The 14,570-nt window shown below is 42.4% G+C and overlaps 3 protein-coding genes and 1 pseudogene across 4 annotated transcripts; 2 read left to right on the top strand and 2 right to left on the bottom strand.

Moving 5' to 3' along the window:
- Nucleotides 1–38: 38 nt before the first annotated feature.
- homezb (homeobox and leucine zipper encoding b) lies at nt 39–3,448 on the bottom strand. Its single transcript, XM_023268661.3, has 2 exons — nt 2,828–3,448; nt 39–1,704 (listed from the first exon to the last, which is right to left on the bottom strand). Exon 2 carries the CDS (start codon nt 1,678–1,680, stop codon nt 112–114), a length of 1,569 nt encoding a protein of 522 aa, XP_023124429.1. The 5' UTR covers nt 1,681–1,704; nt 2,828–3,448; the 3' UTR covers nt 39–111.
- Nucleotides 3,449–5,104: 1,656 nt separating this feature from the next.
- Nucleotides 5,105–6,649, top strand: LOC118470171 (tripartite motif-containing protein 16-like; annotated as a pseudogene).
- A 748-nt stretch (nt 6,650–7,397) lies between these two features.
- Nucleotides 7,398–9,390, top strand: LOC111567497 (tripartite motif-containing protein 16-like). Its single transcript, XM_035947447.2, has one exon. It carries the CDS (start codon nt 7,414–7,416, stop codon nt 8,941–8,943), a length of 1,530 nt encoding a protein of 509 aa, XP_035803340.1. The 5' UTR covers nt 7,398–7,413; the 3' UTR covers nt 8,944–9,390.
- On the bottom strand, nt 9,385–14,541 carry gmpr2 (guanosine monophosphate reductase 2). Of its 2 annotated transcripts, none has more exons than XM_023268657.3 (10): nt 14,388–14,541; nt 13,772–13,920; nt 13,385–13,504; nt 12,546–12,629; nt 12,269–12,442; nt 12,097–12,178; nt 11,739–11,845; nt 11,126–11,168; nt 10,870–11,029; nt 9,385–10,760 (listed from the first exon to the last, which is right to left on the bottom strand). In XM_023268657.3, the coding sequence occupies exons 2-10, from the start codon at nt 13,856–13,858 to the stop codon at nt 10,571–10,573; spliced, it is 1,047 nt and encodes a 348-aa protein (XP_023124425.1). In that variant the 5' UTR covers nt 13,859–13,920; nt 14,388–14,541; the 3' UTR covers nt 9,385–10,570. The 2 variants fall into 2 exon arrangements, with proteins under 2 accessions (XP_023124425.1, XP_023124426.1); XM_023268658.3 differs by having other exon boundaries at nt 13,772–13,858; nt 14,388–14,449.
- Between the last annotated feature and the right edge of the window lie 29 nt (nt 14,542–14,570).

Raw genomic sequence — 14,570 nt, 5'->3', positions numbered from 1 at the left:
ACATGCAAATTCAAAAGTACTCTGTCTAACTTGTCAACTTTTTATCAAACAACTCTGTAAAAAAAAGAAAATTCTTAGTGTGGAGAAATGATTTTGCCTCGTGTGTTATTTCTATTCTGCAGCCTCATTCTCTGTATCACAGCCTTCACTGCTCTCAACCATCATCTTCACAGCGCCCTCAATTGGCTCTGTCCTTGCCAGCGCGTTGATGCATTGCCGATACTTGATGTTGGCCAGCGCTCGGTCGTACTTCTCCTGATTCATCCAGCGAGGCCTTCCTTTCTTCAGGTAATAGCGCATGTCGCTGAACCACTGCACCAACGTGCAGCGGGGGATGCCGACCAGCTCTGCCAGTCTGTCGTACTGCTCACGGTCTGGATACTGGCAGTGTGAGAAAGCCGTCCTCATCATGGCCAGCTGAGGCTGAGTCTTTGCGTTGCAGCGGGTCTGGGGGGGAGGCTTGCGTGTGTCAAGAGAACGCTGCTGTTGGGGAAAGTTGGACGGACCGTCTGTAGCAACAAAACTGTCCCCTTCCAAAAGCTCCTTCAGTGTGTCGACGTCATTGTCAAAAACATTGTGGTTTGTGGCCTCTGCATACAATTCTCGCTCCTGCCAAGCTGCTATTTCTGTTTTCCCCTCCAAGCCGGTGTTCATAGGGGTCTTATGAATATTTGGGGTTGAGGATGGAATGTCATCTCCTTTCAGCAGAGCAGTCTGGTTGCCACTTGGTGGGGAGGCATCAAAAGTTTGGGTTTGGGGCTGGTGTACGAGCAGAGGATCCAATGGCCTTTCAGGCTCTGCAAAGCTCTTGCATGCAGGAGACTCTTGAATGGACATTAATCTCTTGTTTACTCTCGCCTTCTTTTTGTTTCTGCCGTAAAATGTTGCCTCAGACTCAGTGCATTTTTGCCCCTCACTCTTAACTTCATCTCTCTTTGCTTCCATTTTTCCAGCCCCCTCCACCATACCCTCACTGTCTTGCTTGATTTTCTTTTTTCCCGACTTGTCCGTAACTGAGATCCTTTTCCGCTTTTTCAGCTTGTTGCTTTTGTCTTCTTCTACTTTTCTGTCTTTTTGTTTTCTCACTGGTTGCTCTGGCAACAGCTCATCCGCCCTCACAGTTTCTTCTCTCATTCCTCCTCCCTTTGCACTCTGTTCTTGCTTGGCCTCTTCTGCCTTCCTCCCTTCAGACACCTTTACCTTTCTCTTCATCTTTCCACTGTCCTCCTTTACATTTTCCTTCACTATGTTTAGTAGTTCTTTCTTTCCCTGAGCATTTGTCTGGGGTGACTTGAACTTCCTCCAGACATCATGGATATCGCTATAGTCCCAGCTGATGCCATACTGAAGTCGTCGTGCCATGAACCACACTTTCACCTGGTCTGGGTGCAGGGAGCAGCGCTGTGCCAGTGCAGCCATCTGTCTGTGTGACAGGTATGGGAACCTGCCGAAGGCCTTGTTCAGCTCTGCTGTACCTTTCATCTGTAGGTCAATCTCGTCCGACTTCACCCATATAATCTTCTTACTTTCAGACAGCAGGGGGAGACACACTGCACTCATCTGGTTCATGCTGAAAGCCTGGGAAGCAGTGTTACTATCTGAGATAGTTAAAGTCTCTGCACTGGTGTCAAGTGTCTTTTGTACGGGGATGTGGGGCCCTCTGTCAGCGATCTCTGTCATCTTTCTCTTCTGTGGTAGTGACTCCTGCAAAAACCAAACAAACAGAAAGGGTTGGTTGTGTGAAACATTCTCATGATGTTCTTGAGTAGTTTGTGAATGAACCCAAGCTGCTAGTTAGCATTGTTCCAGCATATACAGGGATAAGATACATGATATATTTGTCACCCATTAACAGATTTTGGTGATGGTGGACTATGTTGTAGTGATGAGGACTATTCTGGAACCGATCTTGTGAAATGCTTGATTTGCTAGGGAATTAAATCTCTGCATTTGCCTAAAGGAGACATATGCATCTAATTTGGTTAGTTTTATACTACTTACTACTTATTCAAGCCAGCACTGACAACCTCATTAGGTCTTACGATTTCTGGTCTATGACCCCACTCTTGATCTGCCCAGTATCAATTCCAACATACTTGGTTGTTTAATGGTGTCCCTTCCATTGTAGAGATGCCATGAGTTGGAACAACAAATGCTTACAGAATTGAATAAAATATTCCATGCTGCATTATTGTTTTTGTTCAGTATAACAAACTACTAAAACAGAAGCTGTCACACAGCAAATAGATATTTTTCCTTCAGATGTACAAACTAAAAACACAAATTCAAAAGTAAAACCATTGAATTGTGCCATTTTGTATTGATATACTGCACGTGTAAAGAAGATTTCCAGCATAAACCCGTTCTAATGTAGCTTTAATTTAAGCCACTGAGAACATAACGCAAAATGAACTGCAACAGTGTTTAACAAGCTTCGTCTGTGGCACAATTAGGACTGGCGCACTTGCTAACTTTAGCTAGCTAAACGTCGACGTTAGCTTATATCACTACTTGCGACTTGTTTAATGGCCTTAACATATCTAATTGAGTATACGTTAACATACACCGTCGTTATGAATGGCTGGTGATCGACTGAACCGCTTATATCTTTGTCAGTTTATGAGAAAACCACAGTTAGCCTTCGATGTAAGTTTAGCTAGCTTGCGACCAAAACAGCGCAGGTCATGTTAGCATGCTAAGCAGCTAGCTGCTACTACTGTAAACTTGGAAAAGCGTCATCTTTAAGTTTTAATATTTTTACTTGCAATGTCAAGAAGACACGGAAATTATCCCTAAGCTTAATTAATGAATGGCCTGGGGTTCCTACCTGTGCAAAAATCTCTGTAAGTATGATGGATTTTTTTCTGCTGATATTCTGAACAGATTTGAAGTCGTGTGTCACTGATTACTGTCAGATGAATACACTGTCCTGTCTGAATTTTACTATTTTCACTTTTAGCCTACTGGTCTCTAGCATTTAACTGGAGTACTGCTACATTTTCAGTTTTACTCAGGTTTTTGGAATATCTTTTTAAATTAGTAGTAAGCAGTAGTAGCAATCATTATTTTATAATTTTGAGATGATGAAAGATCCATCCATCCATTATCTATACACCGCTTAATCCTCACTAGGGTCGCGGGGGGGGGGCTGGAGTCTATCCCAGCTGACTCAGGTGAAGGCAGGGGACACCCTAGACAGGTCGCCAGTCTGTCGCAGGGCTATATATATGGACAAACAAGCACTCACACATTCACACCTACGGGCAATTTAGAGTAATCAATTAACCTCAGCATATTTTTGGACTGTGGGAGGAAGCCGGAGTACCCGGAGAAAACCCACGCATGCACAGGGAGAACATGCAAACTCCATGCAGAAAGATCCCGGGAAAGCCGGGACGCGAACCAGGGATCTTCTCGCTGCAAGGCGAAAGTGCTAACCACTACGCCACTGTGCAGCCCATGATGAAAGATGATTTTTCAAATTATCAGGTGAATAGATCACAGGCAGTGTTATTGTCCATGTAAATTATTTACATTAGAAATTCAACTCTACATGAGAGTAAGAGACTGTGAGCCTTGACTGGCTTTTTCTGATCAGTCCAATCTGGTGAGTCCAACTAGCTGCCCATTTTACCAGTTTGACCAGTTTCCCGGGTGGGTTTTGCTGGTTAAGTCAGCTGGCCAGCTTAGCCGGACTATACTGGAAATAAAGAGAGACCAGCAGAGAACATACACTAAAGGCAATACAATGTAATTTTAATGTCTTTTCATAAAATAGTGATTGTTTTTTGTGTGGTTCTAATACAGAAGCTGGTTCTTTTTAAGTCAGACGTGTTGTTAGGATCTTGACAGATTTTAACCTGATAAATGCACCATTTCAAAGTTATTTCAGAGTAAAATGAATATCCAGAGTGGCACATTTCGATACATTAACATCACACTGAGTTCTAGTCAGCCTGATCAGCTAATCTCAACCTGTATACCTTTGAATGAGTTTTATTCATGATGCTTTACAGCTATAATCATATGTAAAGCTGTGTCTGGTGATAGGTGTTTGAGAACCACTGAGTTACAGCAGAGTTTCCAACATTTAGCTACCAGCTGAAGTGTATATCATTAAAACCGTTTATAATATTGTCCTTTAAATGGTCCTGGAGAAGAGATTCAGGTGCTGATGAGGGGACAAATATCACCCTTAAACTCCCATAAAGTACACCAAATAAATAGCTAATAATGATCAGACTGAATAAACAAAATAAAAATGAAAAAAGACAGAAAATTAAGTACAAATTTAGCCTAATGATAACTTATTTAACTACAACTTGCAATAAAACAATAAAAAGTGTCTGACCACACTGAACCTTGACCGAGGCCATTGTACTACAGCTGTAAAATCACATGATCTGTTCAGCTGAGAATGTAGGTGAATTTAGCAGAGGTGCCCAACATCATGAGGAGATTTTTTTTTGGTCAAAAAATGACTTAAACCATTTCTACCTTTTTGCCTGCCGTTTTAGGGTTTTTTCCCCATCTACTGGTAATGAATACGCCCCTACTCTTACAGTAATGCACATGTTTTGTTTCATATTTATGCTGTAAATGAGCTAATGAACAATAAGGCCAGTAAACTATTAGGAAGAGTAATATTTTTATTGACTCCAAATGTTGTGTATATAAATATAGATACAGTTTGAATTATCAAATGCCATTCCATTAACTCAGCCTTAAAAATGGCAATAGTTTAACAAAAGTAAATCAGTTGTTTGGCTGCATCAGTTTTATGTTGGTGCACTTTTTGGGAACTGGAAACTGGGTGTTGAATTTATCAGTAGTAGATTATTGACAGTTGGTTTTGACTGGATAGATAAATTAATGCTTTTTTATGAGCACAAGGCAAACATGAAACACTACTGTAGTGTTATAAAACTTTACAGCCTACCCTGTGGGCAGTTTATTTCCCAGTAAATACAACTGCTGATGAGTCCAGCTTGAGTTCTCATTGCAGACGCTGAGGAACCAGAGACGGGCGAACTAATTCGAGACTATTTTATTATTGACAGAACACAACGACAGCTTCTTCCAGGACCTTCTTGCTTCTGAAAACATGTCTGACAACATCCAAAGGGATCCATAAATGATTCTCTGTGACATGTGCACAGAGGAGGACAGGAAACCAGCGCGGAAGACCTGCTTGAAATGTGAGATCTCCATGTGCAACCAGCACCTCCAGGTCCACCTGACCACCCCGGTGTTGCTTCAGACTCATCCTCTGACGGAGCCCAGAGTGTGTGTAGTCCAGTGTGTGTGTGTTTCCTGTGCCATTGAAGACCAGCACCGCCTGCACAACATGAAGACCTTCTCCATGGCCCACAAAGAGCTGCTGGAAAAGCTGAGGGCAGATCAGCAGGCCTTAGAGGTGAAAGCAGACGATGAGAACGTGAGTCTGGAAAAGTGGGAGAAGAATGAAAGAGAGAAGCTGGGCGGCTGTAGTGTGCGTCTGATTGAGGCTGTGACTCACCTGCGTGACATTTCTCTGAGCAGTATCCAGAGTTCAGTGTCGGCTCGCATGGTGTCAATTAAAACCAGCAGGATCAGCATACAAGCAGCACAGAAGGAGAAGGACACCTTCAGGTTCCTGCAGATGTATTCTCAGGTGCATCAGGATGTGGAGAAGGCCAAAGCTGTGGATCTGAGGAAAGGCCTGGAGCCTGGCAGCCATCGAGACAAACTGGTGCAGGAGATAAGAGAGGGTGGTGAAAAGATGATGGAGCAAGCGTCCCACTTCTGGGGATCCCTGTTGACTCTGGTTGACCCTGAAAACCACCAAGAGTCCAGTGCTACTCATTTCCTCCTGACCTTCGACCCACAGACTTTGGGCCCTGGCATGTCGCTGTCTCAAGACAAGAAAAAGGTTTTCTATAACAACTGGATGGGGAAACGCTCTACGCACATGCTTCGACTTCAGGCTACGTATGGTTGTCCTAACTTTAATAAATGGGTGATCGTCCTTTCCGAAGACTGTGACTGGACCATTGGTTTCTGTGACAAAAATTATGCAAAGGAGATGAAGGATGGAGATGTATACGGACTGCGCTGCAAAGGTATGCAGCTCTTTTCGCTCACAACAGATACAAGGTGTGCTTTAAAGATCTCCAGGAACCAGAAAAGTAAAAGTCCCGCTGAAGAAAAAAAGCAAGTGGTTTCCCTTCAGGAGATCAACATTCCAGATGAACATATGGCAAAAGGAATGACCCGACCCCAAAAAGTGGAAGTGGAATGGAACATCGGTCAGTCACTGTCATTCTTCAGCAGGATCGGTCAGCACCACAGAGTAAAGCTACTCACACTAACGCTCGACTCCATTAACTGGGACCTTGCTCCTTTTGTTTGCTTTGAAGAGGATAAATCACAGAATAGCTCTGATGTGTCATCGTCATTCACAAGTGGATTTTCGTCAACCACATCTATTTTTGGTGTACAACAAAGCCAGAAGCAGTGGATATGCTCTTGTGGGGCAGTTTACATCGAGACAAGTGATGGATACCAGTATGCAGGAAGCTTTTATCAAAAGTCTTCTCAAGCAAAATGTTCTTGTGGAAGGTTAATTGGTTCCCCACCGACCACATTGGTGCTTTGTGAACTTGTGTAACTAACAGTTATGTTGTTGTCTGCAACCCACATCACCACATTTCTGTCTGTTAATCATACATAATTTTCAGGTCCTATCAGTCACCACCAAATCTGATGTTTTATTTCTTTATCTTAACGAATATGTTAATTTGAGGTACAGCAAATATGTGGTGCTGTCAGTGCAACGGCCTCTGGAATGACAACATGCGCAGAGCAATTTTAAAGAAGATTTCTTCAAGACAAGTTGAGCAAATCTGACAGTTCAAAAGTCTAAATATAAATCAAGAAACTGTAAATTAATATGAGTGTTTTTGCTGAATATTCAAAGGATGACTTCGATCTAAATTTTAAAGTTTTCCTTCTTTTTATTGCAACAAGAGAGTATCTTATACACCCAAAGCCATACACAAATATTTAATGGCAAGTCAGAAAAATTCGCACTCCCATGGGCGTTGGTTATTTGTCTTGTGAGAAATGAAACCTAACAGGATACTGAACAAAATGACTGCAGTCAAAGCTGTGTAACTCCTCCCTCTCAGTGTTTGATGCAGCAGCAGTGAGTGCAATGTGGGAATGCTTCTCAGGAAATCGAAACTGTTGAGTGCTGCCGTGGCAGACTAGAGAGTAGGAGGGAGAAAACAATCCACTCATTTAGGAAATCGGATTTTATGTTCAGTTTTCTTCCAATACAGAGTCAACCAAAGAGCAACAAGGATTCCAAGGAATTTATTCAACACTGAATATTATTCCAAAACATCGTCAGGACTTCTTGCTTCTGAAAACATGTCTGACAACATCCAAAAGGATCCACAAATGATTCTCTGTGACATGTGCACAGAGGAGGACAGGAAACCAGCACGCAAGACCTGCATGAAATGTGAGATCTCCATGTGCAGCCAGCACCTCCAGGTCCACCTGACCACCCCGGTGTTGCTTCAGACTCATCCTCTGACGGAGCCCATGGCTTTATGTGGAACCACTAAATGCCCTCAGCATGGCAAACTCCTGGAGTACTACTGCTTGGATGACATGACCTGTGTGTGTGTTTCCTGTGCCATTGAAGACCAGCACCGCCTGCACAACATGAAGACCTTCTCCACGGCCCACAAAGAGCTGCTGGAAAAGCTGACAGCAGAGCAACAGGCCTTAGAGGTGAAAGCAGACGATGAGAACGTGAGTCTGGAAAAGTGGGAGAAGAATGAAAGAGAGAAGCTGGGCGGCTGTAGTGTGCGTCTGATTGAGGCTGTGACTCACCTGCGTGACATTTCTCTGAGCAGTATCCAGAGTTCAGTGTCGGCTCGCATGGTGTCAGTTAAAACCAGCAGGATCAGCATACAAGCAGCACAGAAGGAGAAGGACACCTTCAGGTTCCTGCAGATGTATTCTCAGGTGCATCAGGATGTGGAGAAGGCCAAAGCTGTGGATCTGAGGAAAGGCCTGGAGCCTGGCAGCCATCGAGACAAACTGGTGCAGGAGATAATAGAGGGTGGTGAAAAGATGATGGAGCAAGCGTCCCACTTCTGGGGATCCCTGTTGACTCTGGTTGACCCTGAAAACCATCAGGACATTTTTGGCACTGGTTCGGACCTGATCTTTGACCCGCAGCTTATAGGTCCTAGCATGTCACTGTCCAAAGACAAGACAAAGGTTTTCTATAACAGCTGGCTGGGGAACTGCTCTGCCACTCTGCTAATCTGTGGCACCCATGCAGTTCCCAACTTTCAGAGGTGGGTGGTGAGTCTTTCCAAAGATTCTGACTGGATGATTGGCTTGTGTGACAAACAGTCTGCAAAAAACCTGAAAAATGCACCCGTCTATGGACTGTCCTGCCAAGACAACCAGCTGAGTTCTGTAACAACAGAGCTAGATGATTGTGCTGATGCATTAGAAGGTTTGGGGCTGCAGAAAATGATCACGACCAAAACAGGACAGAAACTCAGGGTTTCTTCCTCTTTAATCACATACCAGGGAGAGAATGGAGTTGAGGACCAACCACAACCTGAGACAGTAGAGGTGTTTTGGAATATTGTTGCCTCCACGCTGTCCTTCTTCAGCAGAACTGGACGGCACCGTAGGGAAGAAATAATCACCATTCAGATGAGCCTGAACAACTGGGACCTGGTCCCATTTGTCCAACTGGGAAAGGAACAAACGGTGATCCAGCAGCAGTGGCGCTGTTCATGTGGGACTGTTTACAACCGGGATGGAAATGAGTACTACAATAAAAGGCAAGGCTCCTACCAGACATATTGTTCCTGTGGACAAGCTGTTGGTAGGCCATTTATTACAGAGGTGGTTTGTGAGCTTTTCTAATTGGTGGGATTTTGCTGATCATCGCAATACAGATTCTGATGAGAGTAATGCCGCTGATTGATGGTTGCTGTCAAGTGAATACATTGTTATGCATCACTCCTGAGATGAAAGTTTAAGTATATCAACAACACATCAAACACTACAGTCAATATTAAAATTGTAGCTTGTCTTTTTATTGAAATAATATTCATTATTTTGTTGTGGGATTTGCTTCTAATGTAGAAACAATCTTGTAACAATAATTTTTTTTCTGTCACTTTTTTTTCTGGCAGCCGGTTTCAGGTGTTTGTCTCCATCTACTGGTTGTGAATGCATCATTATCCGCATATTATACAGGATCTTTTGCTTTGGTTTTATGAAGTCAGAATAGCAAGAAGGAAAAAAAATTCATGTTTTATATCTACACTGTAAATGACGTAATTATTAATAAAGCTATTCAAATTGTAAGATGTGGAATGTTTTTTATTGACTGGTTAAAATGTGAAGAGACAACCCAGCATTTTCATTTCATGTTTTGGCAACATAAAAACAATCCTCTTTTTCACACGACACCAATGGGTGACAATAAGAAAATGAAACAATACACATCACATAAAAACAGCTGGAAATGAAGCAACTACATTAACTGTGAAAAGTGTAACTACACGCAGAACTGATGGTGAAAAACATCCAAAACTAACTCCTAAGGAATGACTGCCGACTTGAACGGCTATAATGAATCATAAATGAAGCCTTGAATGTGTACGAAATAAACCAACGCAAACTTTGGTATCGTTACAGAGCAGCTAGAGCCACGGAATACAAAAGGTGCAAGTATACTCATATTCAGTAACACCTCTGCTATGAATTCAGCATTTCATTACTATATACTGTCTGTACTCCCATATTGTACTTGTACTCAGTGTGCTAATGTATAACACTGAAGTCTCAAAACTTTTCTATGAGACAGCAAGGCAGACTAATGTTAGACTGTCCAATTAAAAATCATTAAAGTGCAAAACAAGCGTAATGGAATGATTGATCTTTTGAGGAAAAAATATCTAATTAGCTACAGCAGTTGCATATATATGCACATATATAGGCTTTATAAACAATTTAAGACATTTGCAATAATTTTCTATGTTGGTGACAAAGGCTTGGAGTATGATCTCGGCACAGAGCACTGAGATGTGTTGCAGATGCTGTTTCCAAACAGCCACATATTTGCATGGATGTAAGAAGAACAGCTAAGAATTTTGCATTGGAGTGATAAGAGCTCGAGAGTTAGTGCTCTAGCTTACATGCTGCTGTTTAGAGACACACTGGCCACTGTAACAGCTGGTGGCTTCGTGAAAAAAGACTAAAACATTCAGTCTAATGCGACTCAGAGTTTATGTGCTAAAAATATTTCCGTTAACGTGAAGAAAGTCCAACATAAAATAATAAAACTGCATGAAATTTCAAGTCACACAAATTAAACTTGCACCAAAAAAACCCAACCATTAATAGGGATTAAAAGGACAGTATTTAAGTATTACTATACGTGTCTGTTCTCTTGTGTTTACACATGACCAATGCACAAAAAGCATCTTGGAGTCAGACAGGCAGTGTTGCAAACTTGTTTCCATCTGAAGCTTGAGCTGGACGCTCAGCTGTCGTTTCCAAAGACGGTGTTGAGCTGCTGGGTGACCCGGATGAAGGTCGTTCTGCGGCTCAGTTCCTTCAGCTTAGCGGCCCCAACATAAGTGCAGGTGGAGCGGACCCCTCCCAGGATGTCTCGCACTGTCACATCCACGGGACCTTTGTAAGGAACTTCCACTGTCTTCCCTTCTGACGCTCTGAAGCAAAAAACACACAATGAAAGAATTGCTCTCAGAGGAAAAATGTGAAACACTGACCACAAAACAGGTATTTTTTCTCTTGTATGCCACAATAACCGGCACTGACCTGTACTCAGCCACTCCTCCTGCATGTTTCTTCATCGCGGTGTCGGAGCTCATGCCATAAAACAGCTTGTATTTCTTGCCGTTTTTCTCAATGATCTCACCTGCACTCTCTGAGTGGCCAGCCAGCATACCACCCAGCATTACAAAGTCTGCACCAGCACCTGAGAGTCACACATAAACAGCCCAACAAACACTGACAAGCCTGTTTTAACAGAAGTCGTTTTTAAAATAGTTGGTTTTCAAGCGCACAGACTTACCAAAAGCCTTTGAGACATCTCCTGGACATGTACATCCCCCATCCTGTGACGGAGAAGAGAGGGGAAAAGACAGAACAAAACAACATGTTATGAGTGTTACTGTTTAGCCAGGAGCAAAAGAAAAAGTTGCACATTCTCAGGGTTACAACTCAAACAAATTTCCATGAAAACCAAGAAGTACCATACAAGTAGAATAAAGACGCTAACAGGCGTGAGATAGCCAAATAAATTAAACACAAATAAATGACCAGTAATGTGTATAATAAGCCTCATTTGAAAGGTATAGTTCAGCTTATCAGATTATTCAGTTGAGTTAGATGAGAGGATTGGTAACGCTTTGTCTAGTCAATATGAATATTCAGTGCTCATTTGTGGTAGATCTGCAATAGACAATGTCAGCTCCAAACCCCTGTGACCCCCTACAGGATAAAGTCTATATACCTGAGTGTTATCAATCTTTTCATTTAACTAGAAAAAAACTGATAAAAACCTATGTTTCAAAAGGTACTTTAAGATTACTTGTTCTTAAAAATCCCTCAGCAGCACTTCTAGACAGTGACTGTGCAGAAATTCTAATTTCATGCTTGGATTACTAAAACACAAAGTCACTCACAGAGATGATGTGGCCACCCAGGCCGTGGGCTGCATCTGCACACTCAATCACAGCACTGAGCTGAGGGTAACCAACCCCTGTCTTCTTGCGGGTGGTACAGACAGAACCTGCAGAGGAAGAGAAACAGTCAAGAGATGACTAGTCTGCAGTCAAACAGGAAACAGCAGTTTGTTGTCTGTAGCAAACATGAATGCCTACCAGTGGAGACACAGGAAAGTGCGAGTGATGCATTTACAAATGTATCGGATAAATCTGTCAACTCATGATGGCTTTTTCTGTTGCAACATCATGGCCAACCCAAAGCTAAAGCTAATATTATGTGACTGTAAGGAGCAACAGTGTGTGACGCTGTGATCACCTGGTCCGATGCCTACTTTGATGATGTCAGCACCAGCGAGGATCAGCTCCTCCACCATCTCTCCTGTCACCACGTTTCCTGCCTGAGAAAAACACACAATTTATTAATTCCTCATCCCAGTTGTCCAGTTCCACACACTGTAGTTTAAAGGCATTAACAGATATCTACTGACCATTATAGTGTGTGACGGGAACTTTTGCCTGACGTCTTTGACAAAATGGACAAAATGTTCAGAGTAGCCGTTTGCCACGTCCACACAGATGTACTTCAGCTTTGGCACTGCCGCCACAACGGCTGAAATCTTGTCAAAGTCACCCTCGCCAGTCCCTGTGCTGACTGCTACACTCTGAGAAAGAAACAGAGAAGGGACAGAGCTGTCTCATACTAAATTCCACAATTTACAAGGTCTTCTAAATAACAGATTACGTGATAATGAACTGCTTAGGCACCTCCAGGCATTCAGGATGCTTTGTTGCAAACTCCTGCCAGTCATCCACTGAGTAGTGTTTGTGGATCGCAGTGAAGAGAGTGAACTGGTGGAAGAAACAAAGAACAACACATTAATAAGGAGCTTCAAATCTTCATGTAGGAGAATAGGTAGTAGTAAAATTCTGGTTCAGATGTTTGACTGAAGATGGTACAGTGACATTAAATGGAGCATCTTTTGTGAAAGCAACAAAAAGAAAATTACGTTTGTGTTTTTTTTCAGTATTGAAGGTGCTTGTCACCTTTTCCTGCCTAAAAAAGGACATCAGGATTGTGAATTAACAGACAGCAGTTTGTGTTATGTATTATGATTACACACATAGAAGTAAAGATGCCACAAAGAAACCAACTAAATTTAATTTCTGGTATCTGGAAAATATTATCAGAAAAGATTGGTTGCCTGTAATTTTTAATCTGGTCTTTAGTGAAGACAGTAACAGAAGTAGGGCCTGATCTCATTTATTAGACTGCTATGTAATACAGGGATTATTAGGCATTAGTGTTGACAGCTTAGGTTCAATTACCGGGTTTGCTTGACTACTATCTGTCCTTTCTACGAGTGACACAGAAACAATATTTGTACTAGGGCAAATAAAATGGTGTTGCTTTACTCCACTAAGGCAGGAAACTGGATAGCTTCGGGTTGTGGAAAAATACAAGATATTTGAGGCTTTGGGACACAATGAACAACAATTAATCGAGAAAATACTACAGAATAATTAATAATTACAATAACTGATAGTTACAGCCCTAATATGAAACATTAAAAATGTCTACACACCCCATATGATGCATAGCATACCTGATGCAAAGCCAGGGCCATCTCAAAGGTCCCCACAGTGTCCATGTTAGCAGCGATGATGGGGATCCCTCTGTAGCTGCCCTTGGAGTTCCTGAACGTGAAGCTCCTCATCAGGTCCACCTGAAGTAGACAAGGACAGCAAGACCTTAGTGTACTTTATGCTGATTTATTCCACTAACTGGTAAAATGTGTATTTTAGCAGTTTGGAATTATCTGCATGATTTCATTTTTACAGATGCCGGTTCATGATTTCAGTGCTTCATTCTCTCAGCAGCTGGTAAAACAACCACATATCCATGATGTCCCAGTGAAAAGTAAAGGCTTGAGAAAATGGAAATTGGGTCAGTCGATCCTCACGTGGAAAAAATCCACAGCTGGATAACCCACCTCGCTCCGGGACTTTAGTGTGCTCCGCTTCGGCCGGAGGAGTACATCCTTGAAGTCCAGCTTGATGTCATTCTCAATGCGAGGCATCTGGGACACAAGTTGTAGCGGTAGTGTAACAGAAAAAGAAAACACTGTCCTGGAATGTGACACTGTGTAAGAGAGGGAGGACAGGTGTCAAAATGGCAGCTTTGTGCTGCGTCTTTTCTGATTTTTGCACCCTCTCTTTCTCGCTTCATTCACTCATATGGTCATAAAATACCAGCAACTACAAGCAGACACGGTGTCATTTAGGGTTCGGAGGAAACTCACATAAAGCCTAATATCATTTTCGCATTCAAATATGCGTTTAAAGTTGCCATATCTGTAATTACTAGGTTGTGGAGACGTAATAAGCCAATGTTTAGCTAGCTTAGCAGTGTCCAAATGCTTAACCATACTGCAAACATCAGAACAGCGCAGCTCTTAAGCTCCGATGTCAAAATTCAAGGTTACACTAGTTTAAAGTGCCTAAATTTAATGCATTTTATGAGGATTACAACAGTTTTTATTCCGCAATAAGCTTATAATTATTCAACGAATGAAATATCGTATGTACGTAGCAAAAAAAAGTATTTACCGTTAGGAAAGTATGACTGATTCTGCCTGTGCCTCACTGCTTCCTTTTCCACTCAGAGCGCGGGAAGCTTTACGGAGGCGGACACCAACTGACAGCCGCCTTGTAGTTTTTAAAGCGCTTCAGCTTGTAGGCGACAAGCAGGTAAAAACTACAAATATGCGACACACTTTACACCACGTTGCG

The sequence above is a fragment of the Amphiprion ocellaris genome, chromosome 23 (genome assembly GCF_022539595.1).
Source record: "Amphiprion ocellaris isolate individual 3 ecotype Okinawa chromosome 23, ASM2253959v1, whole genome shotgun sequence".
Lineage (NCBI taxonomy): Eukaryota > Metazoa > Chordata > Actinopteri > Pomacentridae > Amphiprion > Amphiprion ocellaris.
The sequence above is the reverse complement of the archived record's forward strand: the minus strand, read 5'-3'. Positions and strand labels throughout refer to the sequence as shown.

Coding starts and splice junctions, on each gene's coding strand:
- homezb (XM_023268661.3), bottom strand. CDS start 1,680: ATGACAGAGATCGCTGACAGAGGGCCCCACATCCCCGTACAAAAGACA.
- LOC111567497 (XM_035947447.2), top strand. CDS start 7,414: ATGTCTGACAACATCCAAAAGGATCCACAAATGATTCTCTGTGACATG.
- gmpr2 (XM_023268657.3), bottom strand. CDS start 13,858: ATGCCTCGCATTGAGAATGACATCAAGCTGGACTTCAAGGATGTACTC. Junction 12,630..13,384: donor TGGCCCTGGCTTTGCATCAG/GTATGCTATGCA, acceptor TTCTTCCACCAG/TTCACTCTCTTCACTGCGAT. Junction 12,179..12,268: donor TCCCGTCACACACTATAATG/GTCAGTAGATAT, acceptor TGTTTTTCTCAG/GCAGGAAACGTGGTGACAGG.